The sequence below is a fragment of the Apostichopus japonicus genome, chromosome 4 (assembly GCF_037975245.1).
Source record: "Apostichopus japonicus isolate 1M-3 chromosome 4, ASM3797524v1, whole genome shotgun sequence".
Classification (NCBI taxonomy): domain Eukaryota; kingdom Metazoa; phylum Echinodermata; class Holothuroidea; order Aspidochirotida; family Stichopodidae; genus Apostichopus; species Apostichopus japonicus.
In genome coordinates, this window is record NC_092564.1 from 20,143,412 (window position 1) to 20,157,619 (window position 14,208).

Below are 14,208 nucleotides of genomic sequence, written 5' to 3' on the forward strand. Positions count from 1 at the left end.
TCTAGTTTGGCTTAATGGATATAAAATATTACTGTTAAACATCCCTTTAGCTTCGTGGCTGACGGTATTGGTCATAGAAAAAAACATTCGCCCCTTTCGATTCCTGTAAGTTAAAGATTGCCGACGCGTTACGTCACAACGGAAAGAATCTTCATGGCGGACCCCCATTTTTTCTTATATCTCAATCTAAAATTAAGGTAAAATTATTGGATTAGCGAAAATTAATATATAAATACATAAACAACTATGTACACAAATCTAAGTTGCGGTAGTGTTATCTTCCCCGTGTAGGTAGGTATGTTATCGAAACGTCTTTTTTCTTTATTACAGGAAGAAAGCAAATAGTAGCATCACGTTTCGTTAACTGAACGATAGGTTACTACATTATAGAACATGTGTGGGTATGTTGCGTATACGGTCCCTCTTAAGGTCCCATGCATACATCACTCATTGACCTGTACGCTTCTAAGCTCTATGTATATGTTGTTGGTTCTTACATACAACCGGGTATCTCTTGTATTGCTGAGTCACCGACTCACACAGCATCTCCAGCAAAGAAATGGTTATATACTAGACTCACCATCAACTGCAGAGAGATGGGTTACGTAAGTGACCGGATTTGTAAATCTGTGGTCACTGGTTCGAATAGCGTTCTAAACAACTTTCTTTCTCTCTCATGAATAATAATTAACTAACTGGGGGCGCCCGTTGGGAAAGAACATAGCTAAACTACTTAAAGGCATTGACGACTTGCCCCAAACCGCGTGCCGCGCTCTGAAAAAGTTAACTTTCCGTTGCTTGCAAGTGAAGTTTTTTTCTTGTCGCTAAAATGCAGACAGTACAGTACAAACGTGATACCTTGTTATCTTTTATCTGGACCTGAGATGTCCATCGCTGCTATGTACACTGTGTTGTGGGTATTGACCGTAGCTGTATGTATTGACTGTACAATAGTGTCTAATTACCGAAGGTAGCAAGCTATGGGTGTATTTTCTGGGATCGATGGTGGTGTCTAACACTTCTGTTACACCTCATTCGAAAGTAGGTCAGATTACCGGCATGAGACGTTTCTTTTTGCGCGAGTCTTCACACCCGTTAAGGTCCCATGCATACATCACTCATTGACCTCTACGCTTCTTTGTATGATTTGCAGGATTTGTAAATCTGTGGCCACTGGTTCGAATATCGTTCTAAACAACTTTCTTTCTCTCTCATGAATAATAATTAACTAACTGGGGGCGCTCGTTGGGAAAGAATATGTTAAACTACTTAAACGTAAAACGTTGTGTGTCTTGATACGGTAATACCATCTACAAGATAAGTTAAAACTAGAATACTTTCAAAAGATACAAAAATTACACAAGATGTAGAGTATTGAAACGAAATCTTAATAAATTGATCCACTCTCAACCCCCAATCCCCCTTACATTGAGACGGTGTAATCACGTGATCGCAGCGTAGCGAAGGGGGGGGGGGGCGAAGAGGGCAACCGTTTTTGTTTGTTTGTTTGTTTGTATGTTTTTATGTTTTTATGATATCGCTAGTAATTTCAAAATAGAAGATGCTGAGATGCAACTAACAAGGCCTGGGAAGTGCCATTTCCAGCGATCTGGGAGGTATTTTCGGCCAAAATTTTCTTGTACGCTTCGCGCCAGCTATTGGTGGCGCTACGCTTAGATAGTTTCCAGTGCCGAATCTACGGCTCTGAAAGTTTGCCAACAGGTTCGCCCTTCCTTTGGCAAATTCTTCGCGACGCGCCTGTGTGATCGTGATGATGTTTGCCATGTTATTTAGTGATTAAATGTGATTAACACGAGTCCTTTGAAAAGGGAACAGATTTCAAATCTCCTGTCAATGTCATTCTTTTAAAAAAAAAATACAAATATTCAATTCAATGTCATTCATTGAGCACAATGACTGATTTTTCAACACTTTGCGTTCTTGTAAATAACATACACAACCAATACGAAACTCGCAGGGCGAGCATAGCTTTGATGTCACAGATACCCACAGGATAGTGCACAGATACGTATGTGTTTAACGTGTTGGTGTTGAAATAAACCTTCAAAATGCTAATAAAAGGAGAAGCTTTTTGTACTACCAAATTCCTCAAACTGAATAAAACTCGAATTCTCTCAAACAAGTTGGGATTCTTATCTAATGTTAATACCATTAAATACTATCCTCCCATTACATGCTCTCAAAGCAATTGTATTGGCAATATAAACAGTTCCAATTCTTGTTCTGGTAGTAACCGTGATGTTCATACTGCTCATACTGTCAGTACGAGTGCTTTAAAGTGGGACATGAAACTACAGTATAGAAAAATGTCCCAACCAGGTGATTTCTTTTGGTCCAACCTTTAGGACGAAAGTTCACTGATCAGGAGTAAATCAGTCGAAGGTGAGAGGGTCTCTCTCTCTCAATCAATCGTGTTGAATATTCATGGCTAGAATGTTATCACCGATAATTCTCTTTAATTAGTTCATTTTACTTGGTCTGACTTTTCTCATACTCTTTCTAGATATTCCAGATAATATTTATTGTCACAAGATTTGGGTAAAACTGTCTGATATACTATATTAAACCGTAAGGCTTAGGAAGGTCCCTTTATTCGTAAAGAAGGCTCAACTAACGAAAGAGAACTTCGCAATAATTTGCGTAGTCCTGCAGACGACAAAGTGAACCTGTGACGTCACTACGTGATTCTTACCGCTAACAAATTCTGGGTGTTGGGGATTCGATGCATGGACTATTTCTATTAAACTGTAAACACGCAAACAGTTTACTGTAGTGTTGTGTATTTTGTGGGGTCATTTACACAGAAATTGACAATGTTCTTAGTTATTTATTGAAAGCCAGAAACGAGCAAATGATAAAAACGAAATGTTGTACTTCCTTTGAAAACTACTCGCTTTAAGCTTATATCATTGTGTCGTAGCAAATGTGGCGCTAACATATCTTACCTAGGATTTAATTAACAGCATAGAGCTCATAATTTTCGTGTGAAATATTTTTCACCAAAACTTCGTCAGGAAGTAACAGTTATTTTTACAGTCGTTTGATTCTCAAAATGTGCCACTTTGAGAGCAAGCCATGAATATTTTCACAAAAAGTTGTATAACCTTCGAGCTCACTAAGAGAGCTACCTTGTTTAAAAACAATCTGAATACTCTTAATTAACGAATAAGTTATTTCGATACAGAATATTTTGTGTCCCACAAATTTAATGTTATGCTCTATTTTATTTTTCTGGATAACATCTCACGTTTTGTCATTTTCATCTTTCCTGGACAATTTCAATAGACTGAAGTAAAAGATTAGAAGCATGCACAAAACTAGAATATACCTATACGTATGCAATTATTCTGTTATCCTCTTTATATGTTAGGCGTATCCCAAGACCAGACCAGACTTGAAATGCATCCGATCGTCTACACCAGTTTGTCAAGCTTTTGAAAAACTGCAGAGCGCCACTAATTTGAACGACTTGAGTTCGCTGTTCGATAATATCGTCCAGTCCAAGGCAGTGGGCGTAGCCACATATATTTTCCGAGACTGCAAAACAATTACACGCGCGTAAAGTCGTATACATTGGCAATACTTTAAAGTTGTACCACAAAAGTGTATAGTTGGAACGATGGAAGTGATACACCATTTGCATTTAATCCCCCTTACTGGAACAATATTTTCCCAAAGGGCCAACGTGAAACCTTTCCTTCTAGACCCCTCCCTAGAACGGATGTAAGCCAAATTTTGCCCCCCCCCCCTTAAAAAAAAATCAAACTCGAGTCAGATGGTATTGCTGGGGCGCAACTACGTATAACTACTGCCAAACTTGTTAAGTACATTTACACGTATATATGCGCAACAATATATACAATCGAAAACTCTTCAACGTCGTTTCAAAAGGATCAAAATATAGCATCTAAGCATCTTTCATTTTCACGAAATGTCTTCAAAGGTGACGGTACCCCTTCCCCTTAGATCCCTCCCTGTGGACGCTTCAACATCTCACCCGGCATGCACACTACAATTAAGCTGCCCGTGCCACTGTGCTATATAGCCTGTCACCGTGAAATCAAAAGACATCAATTCAGGCGTAAATGAAACCTTCATTCTCTTACTCGTAAAATTGGGACACATTTTTATGGGCTTTACCCCGTCACACCACGTACGCTGACTACGCGGCTGGTCCATATACTGAAATTATAATAATCGAAGCCAGGACACAAATCTGGCTTTGAAGTTCAATGATGCCATTTTCATAACTGATATATGTTATAACAGGCAAAGACAGAGGTACAACATTCTTTTCCGGCTGTCGTTTCCAGGAAGGTTGCTAGGTACGCGATACACGAGTTGGCGAATCTTCCGAAAGCCAACAAGTGGCCTTAGCGATTGACTCGCGTGTTCGGACTTACATTCCGAGACAGTGAGTTGTTTCCTGCAAACCCTCCTTGGAAATCTTCCGGAAACGATAATGAGTAAAGTTAATCATTAATAACTAAAATATAAGCGTTTTGTAATTCATAGTAACATCAATTATAAGAGTTAATGAGTTAGAAAGACTGGCTTGTTACATTTTGTTGTCTCTGGCCTTAATCCTACAATAAGTTTGTAAAGCTGTCTGTGTTAATAGTTGAGTAAATCCTGGGTTTATATCCTAAACGTACTAACCCCCCCCCCCCTCCGTCATTGGCAAAGAGTATAACACACGTTGTCTCCCCTTATTCAACACATATGTTTATGGTTCCTCTGGAAAGCAGTGCTTCTGCACTGAACAGGACTACCCTCATTGAAGATGACAATAATTTAAAAAAAAATTCCTTTGGGAGATACGAGACATAAACGGAGCAGCTACAGGAAAATCTTCACACTTTAGTGAAATAGAGGAAGGTGGGAAAATGGACAAGGAATACCTTAGGGGAAGGGGGGATGGGGTTACACGAGGAAGAGTTTACTATTATTTACACTAAAAAGATCTTTGAAACTACAGGACATTAAGTAACAGTTAATTAGTCATTTTTTTCAGTTTAGTTTGTCTACTTATAAAAACAATATTGATAAAGGCAGAATCAGAGGAACGCACAACGACAATCAGAGAATTGTTAATTTAATCCTTGCAGAACGGGAGCGATGGCATTTCTTTTTGTCCACCTGGCAACTGGTCCCTCCATGAGCTGATTGTGTTTATACTCAAGGGGATGACGTATACACAATTTGCGATTATTCAGCAATGAACAGGAGGATCGGTTTAGTTATATGTTTTTACTTTCGATATGAAATGTGCAAAGTCTGGTTTATTAAATCCCAAAATATTTTAATTATAAAAAGATATGTGAAGTTGTCATTGTAATAAAGTATGGTATTATTCTCATATACCATTTTATTCACGCGGAAGTATATATCGTTCATGTCTCTTTTGTTTTTTTTAGTAAAACGTCACTCGAGCCGTTCCTCTCGGATCATTGTAATGCCCAACATTTAGCAAAAACACCACAGGTGGAACGGTTGGTGCAAGAAGCATTGACCAGGGCCAATGGTGCCTCACCGGGACAACGCATATATGTTGCAGAGAAGTCGCAGATTTACCCTGGTCCTTGTTTTGTTCGAGGCACCAAATACGTCGCTCATAGCAAGGCCCTGGGCCGGTAGCAATTTAATCCTCGGTCCGAGAAAGAGTCATATTGACGCCAAATACCTTGTACAGAAGTCTCACTTCAAATATATGTTTTTCCAGTCTCATCATTGTCTTGGGACAAACTGATTCGTACATGGTGTATGTTAAAGCACGCTGACATCGACATGATGCTTTAATATATCATCGTCTCCATTTGTTTGTCTTTTTTTGCAAATAGTCACTAATTGCTAAAGTAGTCTGTATATTGCTTTGAATTTTATATAAACTGAATATTATTGGTTGTTATTATATACGAAACATGCTGTCAATGAAACAAGAAACTACTTATTAGTTTGAAAAGGGGGGGGGGGAGGGGTAGGGCTGTGATGGAATGCCTGTTATGTGTGAAACATATCACATTGCATAACTCTCTCGTGGCACCGACCGTCTGTCTCCCTTGGAGCAATTGGAAATGGTCATACTATAAGAAGAAAAAGAAGATGAAGAAGAAGAAGAAAAATTATAGAAGGCGAAGAAGCAGAGCGGAACTTCAATTATGAATCGAATACTTTCGGGTATTATACCAGGGAGTTGTTATGGACTACTCCCTGATTATACATAGGAGTATAGGATTCGTTAACAGATAGCGTAAATAAATAGGGGATCGTAAGAAGGAAACACCGCTCAAAATAAAAGTAGAGATAGAGGGAGAGAGAGAGGGGTGAGTGGGTTTTGTTTGTATAATCTGCATAGAGATCGTTGCCGGACGATGGTAAAATATTTTTTGACTGAAACTACTGGTAATGCTGATCCACACTTTACTACTCGGCAGCTAAAATTTCCTACCAGAAGGACGCATTCATTGATTGTTGACGCCTTTTCTCTTTCTTGGAAAGTATCGCACTTGAGAAGCCTGAGAAGGAGGGAAAACCCCAAAACACTTGCAAGTACCACACATACCACAATGACGAGTTGATTAAGACATTTGTATATAGCCTATATATCATATGGAATCCTTGCGGAACTCGGCACAAGCCACCTCGTTTACGCAGCAAATATCGCTACAAAATAAGCACATTTCGCGCTAAATCTTTTCATAACTTTCTAAGTACAGCACTCAGAAAACCCTTTCTTATGTCATTTTGAAGACTATCGTGTCCTCTTTACAATGAAATGTCATACATAGGTACATGCTGATTTTGCATATGAAAGGATCCTTTCCAATGTTTGTTTTTGTTCATCATACACGGACTATATCATCGGAGCTTGCCTATAGCTGTTCTAAATATCATTAAAGCAAACAGATGGCCAGTAGGGGGGAGGGAGTGTTCTCAACACAATAGCTATATAGCTCTTACAAATCTTCCGCGTTATGGTTACTTTTGAATTGGGGATTATATATGATTCCCAACGCGCGTTTTCTTGAGCGAACAAGGCAAAGATAAGCAGGGGGAAAATATTGCATATCTCGCTGAGGAAATGGAAATATTTATTAAGAAATATTAACTCATGTACATGTCTTTGTTTTTACTGTACGGGATATAATCGTCATCAACAGGAAGAGAGAGAAAAAAAAAAACGGAAATCGTTCTCACATAAATTTTGAGCTGATAAGCGATAATTTCACGAGAGTTATTCGGATGGGCAATTTTCTACGATATTATACGGTGTTGGATAATTTCGGGCAATTTCGACAATATTGTACGGTTTTGGATAACCTAACGGAAAATGTCTTATAAAATACGTGTCTGCTGAAAGTAAAAGTCGTCTAGGTTCCTCTGGGGAAACAAGTTTATATTATTCTGTTGTGAAAATTCGCGAATTGTTCAACTGACAGGAGATGGCTGATTATTACAGTTACTACGGGAGTTCCTTTTCCTTTTCCACTTCAAATTCGTCTTCGGTCGTCGTAAAGTGCCCTGGACCATCTACGGCCATCATCACTGGTGTGTCAGTGATGTGTGTGGTCGGTGCATTCGGAATTGTATCCAATTTGGCTTTATTCCTCATACCGTTTCTCATGAAGGCGTTTAGAACGTCGCCTAATGCTCTAGTCACAAACCTCGCATTAGCTGATTTCTTGTACCTGATCGTCAACGCGCCATTCTCGATTGAGCACGAGCTGTTTCCTTGCTTTCAATTCGGTTTGATAATGTGTAAAATTCAAAATGGCTTCACTGTGACAACACAGGCTGTTACTGTATTTTCGTTGACTGCCGGAGCGATTGAACGTCACTTTGCCCTGTTATCCAGGAATCCCCAATCAACATCCTGGAACATCGTCATCTTCACTATATGTACCATTTGGGCGATATCTCTTTTTCTCTCGATACCAACAGTGTTAGCGTCTCATACGGTACGCGATATCTTGTGCGTTCCATTGCCTCTGTTTGAAACATCAGCCAAGCTGCACGAATTTCTGAGGTTCCTCTTCCTTTACCTGCTGCCATTGGTAATCATCGCGTGGTGCTATACCGCCATCTTCCGTGAACTTCAAAACTCACGACAGCTGACGAGCAAGATTTATCAATCGCGACATCTTCAACAAGCTCGCAAGAGGAGTGCGTTTGTTTTCCTGTCCATAATCACATTATTTGCGGTCTGTTATTTGCCATATTTCGTCTATAATTTCATTTTCCATTTCTTGTCCGAGTTGTTTGGTGACAGTAATAGGACATATTTTGTCACTCTCGATGTCTTAAGGGTCGTCAGTCAAATTGCTGTATTTCTACGGGCATGTCTGGATCCATGCGCTATTTTAATCATTAGTACCAAGCACAGGAGAGCTATTAAAAGAATGTGGAACACGTTAGCGTTACACCTGCGTGGTGCGCATTCTAGTCAAAGAGCTGGTTAAATGTGAAACACAAACCCAACCACTATCATCATTGTTTCTATGTGACCCATGGGGATAATTGCGATAGATGCCCTATATATTTTAGATATATCACTGCAAGTTTAATGACCCTTCACGCACAAGTTTGAAAACTTGAGCAAGTCTAATTATGACATCATCATGCCTATGATCGTTCTTTAGTGTTTTCTCTCTATTGTTTTGCATTATTTCTTCATTAAAAAATATTTATTACTATTTATTTAAATTATTACGATGTTCAACGTCTGTAACGGAGATGTGGGGAGTCTTGGATGTGCTGAATCTAAAAAGTATTGAAGCTCTAGGACTTAACTTGTTTATGAATTTTGAGGACGGAGATCAAAAGATGTTAAGATTGTTTAATATTTTCACCTTCCGCTTAGCTCCAGCTAACAACCATAACATTTTTAAATTTGATCTCCGGCAGTGACGTCAGACCAAACAAATTTGAAGCAAAGAATCTAAAAACAGACAAACACACACGCAAAAAAAAAAAATAATAATAATTAACACCCAATAAAGAATCGTTGGGTTATAACATTTGTCACGGGTTTCCATCAGGTCAACTGAAGGGCATATCAAGGACATAACAAAAGAAATTATTGGTTTGAGTTGGCATATGAATATTCTGTCCAATTGAAAACATTTTATATTCAAAGAAAAAACTTTATATTTCCATTCGTGTATTCCCCCCCCCCCCTCTCCCCCATGAAGAAAACACTGTAAACATTAACGCCTTATAGTCAGCAGGATGGCTCCATATCCTTGGCACACTGAGGCGCAAAATTACTGCAGTTATTAATGTTCGATAGCGTTGCAGACATTTTGATATCATATTGTTAACATATCTTGACATACTCCGCATGTCCGATTTGTTCTTAGTCAAATTAACAGAGCATGAAGCACACACTGTAACAGAGGCGTATTTGCGCGCATGGTACAGGACAGTTTCTCTTCTTACAGGACGTTAGCTTGCTGTTGCCATCTGATAAGGAGTAGTATAGATGACTCGATCATATAGTACCTTAAATTCGCATAAAAGATGTTTCTTCCTAGAATGTTATTAAATGTGGTAGCTTTTGAGTTGATTTTTGGAAACTCCTGTGGTTAATTAACCAAGCTCAGCTCTTAAAGGGAAATATGATAAACATATTAGGATATCCTCTTTAATTTGGGTACACCAAATATCACACCACGCATGATGAAATTAGTTAGAACTTACTCCCTACATTAGAAATTCAAAAGAGCAAGATCACATTACATTTGGGGGACTCAAAAGATTTTCTACAACCCATTAAACATTCGATAATTCATTTATTGTAGTTATTCTAACGGTAGTTGCAATCATGCAAGAATTAGTTACAATGGGGGGGGGGGGGGCATACTTTATATGAAAATGACAAGGCTTTCTCAGAATGAAAGCAGTTACAATTAAGCTCAAAATAAAGCTTTAATCACACACACACACAGGTGGTACAACCATAATTTGTGTACTGCGGGAGGGGTGCTATGTCGTTCAGGGGAGGGGTGACATGTGGCCCCTCTTCTTGAGAAATTTTGGTAGGGTGCATAGATCCAAAAGGGTGCTATATTTTTTAGGCAACTTTTATAATATTTTAAAGAATTTTCGAATGTTTATAGGGTGTAGCGCACATAGGCCTACACATGTTATGTATTTATGTAATGCACTGTAGGGTTTTTTTTTTTGGTAATATTCTGTTGGCCAGTAGGAGGGGGATGGCTGAGCCCCTTGATTTTATTCTGCCACCCCCCCCCCTTCCAGACGTAAATGTGTTTGCACCCCATTGTAATACCTATATGTAACATGAACGGTCTGCTTCGTGTTCCTGTTACAATTCCATTGACAATAATGTTTTTTCTTTGCAGCTTTGGAACATTAAAGAAGGTACATTAATGATTAAAAATAAAGTGTATATGGACATAAACTATGTGTAGTGAGAAGTATTTCGAAATGGAGAGTATTTAAATGCAGGGAAATTGAAATCGTTTTTTTGTCAACCAATCTTCAAAGAACGTGAAATATATTAAATAAATTACTAAATGGACCGAAAAAGAATAAGTGTTTAAATTTCAAAGGTTGTTTGGATCAGATAATGACGTAATCTTGACCAGAGGATATAATCCGTATATTTAGCATCAATTTGCAGAGTCACTCATCTCATGCCATAGCAAATTTATAATATTCCATTTATTTTTATAGGGAGGGGGTGGGGTTACAAAAATTGTTCAAATCTTTAAAAAAGGTATCTTAACATAAAACACAAATGCCATCAAATATGAAGATCTGCCATACTTTTATACCAGGTGAAAGGCCTGTGTGCTGTAATATTATTTGCGTATACAAATCGGGGCTGAACTTGTTACCGTCGTGAACAGCTGAGGTTTATAACCAACTATATGTAAGTTCTCGGCAAGAGGCTGCAAAAGCAGAAAAGGCAAAATATCAATAGTTGCGTATAGGATGAATCTGCTAGGTGTATACGACTTGAATATGCTATACGCTGCCCGCTTCTTTTAAACACTTTTCCTGTTGTGCAGTTTCGAATGAATGATGAAGAATTAATATAGTGTTTGTGTAAGTTTATGTTACCATGAAGCATTGATAATGCTTATGTTTCGCTTTGCATATAGAATGAAGCATAATACAATGTTTGTGTAAGTTTATATTACCATGAAGCATTGATAATGCTTATGTTTAGTTTTGTTTATATAATGAAGCATTAATAAAGTGTTTGCGTAAGGTTATGTAACCATGAAGCATTGATTAGGCTTATGTTTAGTTTTGCATATAGAATGAAGCATTAACATCGTGTTTGCGTAAGTTTATATTACCATCAAGCATTGATAATGCTTATGATTAGTTTTGTTTATAGAATGAAGCATTAATATAGTGTTTGCGTAAGGTTATGTTACCATGAAGCATTGATAATGCTTATGTTTAGTTTTGCATATAGAATGAAGCATTAACATCATGTTTGCGTAAGTTTATATTACCATCAAGCATTGATAATACTTATGATTAATTTTGCATATAGAATGAAGCATTAATACAGTGTTCACTGTTTTTAATTCTTTCATTTACAATGAAACCTTTTTTTTTCTTTTAAAAGTTTGTTGTGCAGTTCTTTGTATTTCTATGAAACCGTTACTATAGTAGGCTTATATGGACTATTTGTTCAGTTTTCATATACATTTTTAGTACATGATTAATGTGCATATACAGTGCATATGTACGGCACCACTGGTTTTGTAAATGACGAAATTGAGAACAACATGCATGGTTTCACATTTAACTGCAATTAACATACATTTCTTAGAAGTGTCCTCAGCCATTTGACATTCTGCCTTGTTGATTTTTATGTTATGGGTTATATAAAAATAGCTAACATCGAGAGATACAAATACCTCTATATAGGCCTACTTGATATAAGATTGATTCAAACTTTAATATTTGCCGCATTAACACAAATACGAAGTTCATAACATACTAACATTAACATTTAGGTCTGCACTGAGAATCCGACATCTTCAATGTAGTCTTAAAGGAGCATTCCATAGATTAAGCATAATTTTTAAATGTAAATATTATCAAAAACTTCAATAGCTATCTGTAGGAACATTAGAAAAACTCATATCTTTTAATGTTTTATTTTTCTTGAATTATGGCATAAAGTAGCGTAATAATCTGCATATAGCCATCCTTTAAGGGACCCGGGGATATTTTTGTCCTCGTGCCAGGCTGATTTGCTGTTTTCATTTTTTTTTTCAGGTTTTACCTGTCTTAATATATTTTTCGAAAACTTAAATGAGTTAGCTTTCTTCTACAGGGTTTGAAGATTGCTGAAAACATATCGGCTATTTAGGCTTTCACTTTGTTGATCACGAGTTAAGATAATAATAAACATTTTTTTTCAAAACGATGGCGATGTCAAAACTCATCGAACTTTTCTTATTGAAAACTTCTGTCACTCTGTCAGCTTAGATTTTCTACAGATAGAGAATCAAACTTCCATATTGTGACACATCCCCCCCCCACCCACAACCCCCGCCCCTAGCAACCTTTACGAATTCAGTTCATATTCCAGTCGCTGATTTGTATTACGAAATATGACTTATATGCCATTGGGTAAAAAAATATATTAGCCTTGTTCTCAGAATATATAAGTAATACAGAAACCTCAGGAGTTGGAAGATTCTCGTGAAGGAGACTTTCAGCATGCACTCGTATGGCAAAGGAGGATTACCGTACTACAGGGCGTAGCTTTTCGTTGAGTATTATATGCATTGCCAGAAGCAAATGAACTACTGTCATCGATATATGTCATTTACATGCACAAATAATAGGATTTATCAGACCAGAATATCCCCCGAGAGTTTCAAAGACTTAATTACCCATTGACTCGGGTAATAAATTAAAACTGACAATTTTTAAAAGTTATGATATCGCCGAAGCTTGACAGTACAGTATACGTTTCATATTGTAGGTATTGCATGATGAATTAATAACACTAAAGACACAATAATTATATTCGAACAGCAACTGCAGGAAATGAAGGAGGAAAAAGGGGGTGGGTGGGTGGGTGGGTGGAGTGGGTGGGGTGAAAGAAGGACGGAGCTCAATGACTTGCATAAAGAAAAAAATAACACTTAGATCAAGGTGAGACTTTCTCAGAGTTCTCCGACTAGTTAGAGAATATAAACCTCACAACAAGTCTATCCGATGCTTTGCGTTTTTGCAAACTAACAGACAAGACTTAGATCAACCATTTTTCGGACCCGTTGTCGGCGCACCACTAGTAAAAATAGGATTGGAATGGGAGGGGGGTCCGTGAGGGCAGAGGGGTCCAAGGAATGTTTGAACCCCAAAAGCCGAATGAGTTATTTACGCTGTCAATGTTAAGATGAAGCTGATCAATGTATTGCTTTCACAAATGTTATGAGGTTATTATAATGGATATAATAGTAAACACATTGGTATGTAGGCAGTTACGTAATATGACCACCGTCCTTGGGAGGACTGAAATTCCTTGTCATTTTTATGTTAATTAGGGAGTCTGGTAAACACGAATGGTTTGGAAGAGTAAGTCTAGATAAAATAGGAGAAACGTGGTAGGAGGGAAATTAATTCCCTTGTAGAAGAAAAAAATGTTAGTAGATAATTCTGGAGAAAGTAGGTAAATATTTGGTTCAACCTTATGCTGAATAATTGTAGAACTGACGGAGGGTTATTAGGCTTATCAAGCATAAATTGGGAATAGGGATTTTCGATAATGTAATACTGGAAAAATGCCATGTAAAAAACATTAAGGGTTGTGTTCCCTCTTTAATTGAGATTTCCATCTGCTATCCCAAACTGTAAGCACCCTTAACGAACTTTCAAATGTTCTTTTAAAAATACATTCAATTTTGCTGGAAAATATATATTTAAAAGAGTGGGGGACTGGGGGAGAGGGGGGAGGGTGAGGGTCCGCAATCGGTATATATGTTTGCTTCCCGACTACCAAACTGTTCTTAATTCACGAAAAAATGGCTCCCATATTAATGGCATTTAAGCTAGGTAAAAAATTTGCAACTGTCTTATACTTATATTATTATAATTAGGCTATATATAGGCTATGCAGTACAAAATGGAGCACATTATTATGTAATGCACTTGCGCCTGAATACTCACTTTTACCTCACACATGAC

The 14,208-nt window shown here is 37.7% G+C and overlaps 1 protein-coding gene across 1 annotated transcript; it reads left to right on the forward strand.

The window, feature by feature from the left end:
• Positions 1 to 6,114: 6,114 nt before the first annotated feature.
• LOC139966757 (bombesin receptor subtype-3-like) lies at positions 6,115 to 9,820 on the forward strand. The gene has a single exon (XM_071970097.1). The coding sequence runs from the start codon at positions 7,464 to 7,466 to the stop codon at positions 8,478 to 8,480; it is 1,017 nt and encodes a 338-aa protein (XP_071826198.1). The 5' UTR covers positions 6,115 to 7,463; the 3' UTR covers positions 8,481 to 9,820.
• The last annotated feature ends 4,388 nt before the right edge of the window (positions 9,821 to 14,208 follow it).

What these genes read in the sequence shown, in the direction of transcription:
- LOC139966757 (XM_071970097.1), top strand. Translation starts at nt 7,464, where the DNA reads ATGGCTGATTATTACAGTTACTACGGGAGTTCCTTTTCCTTTTCCACT.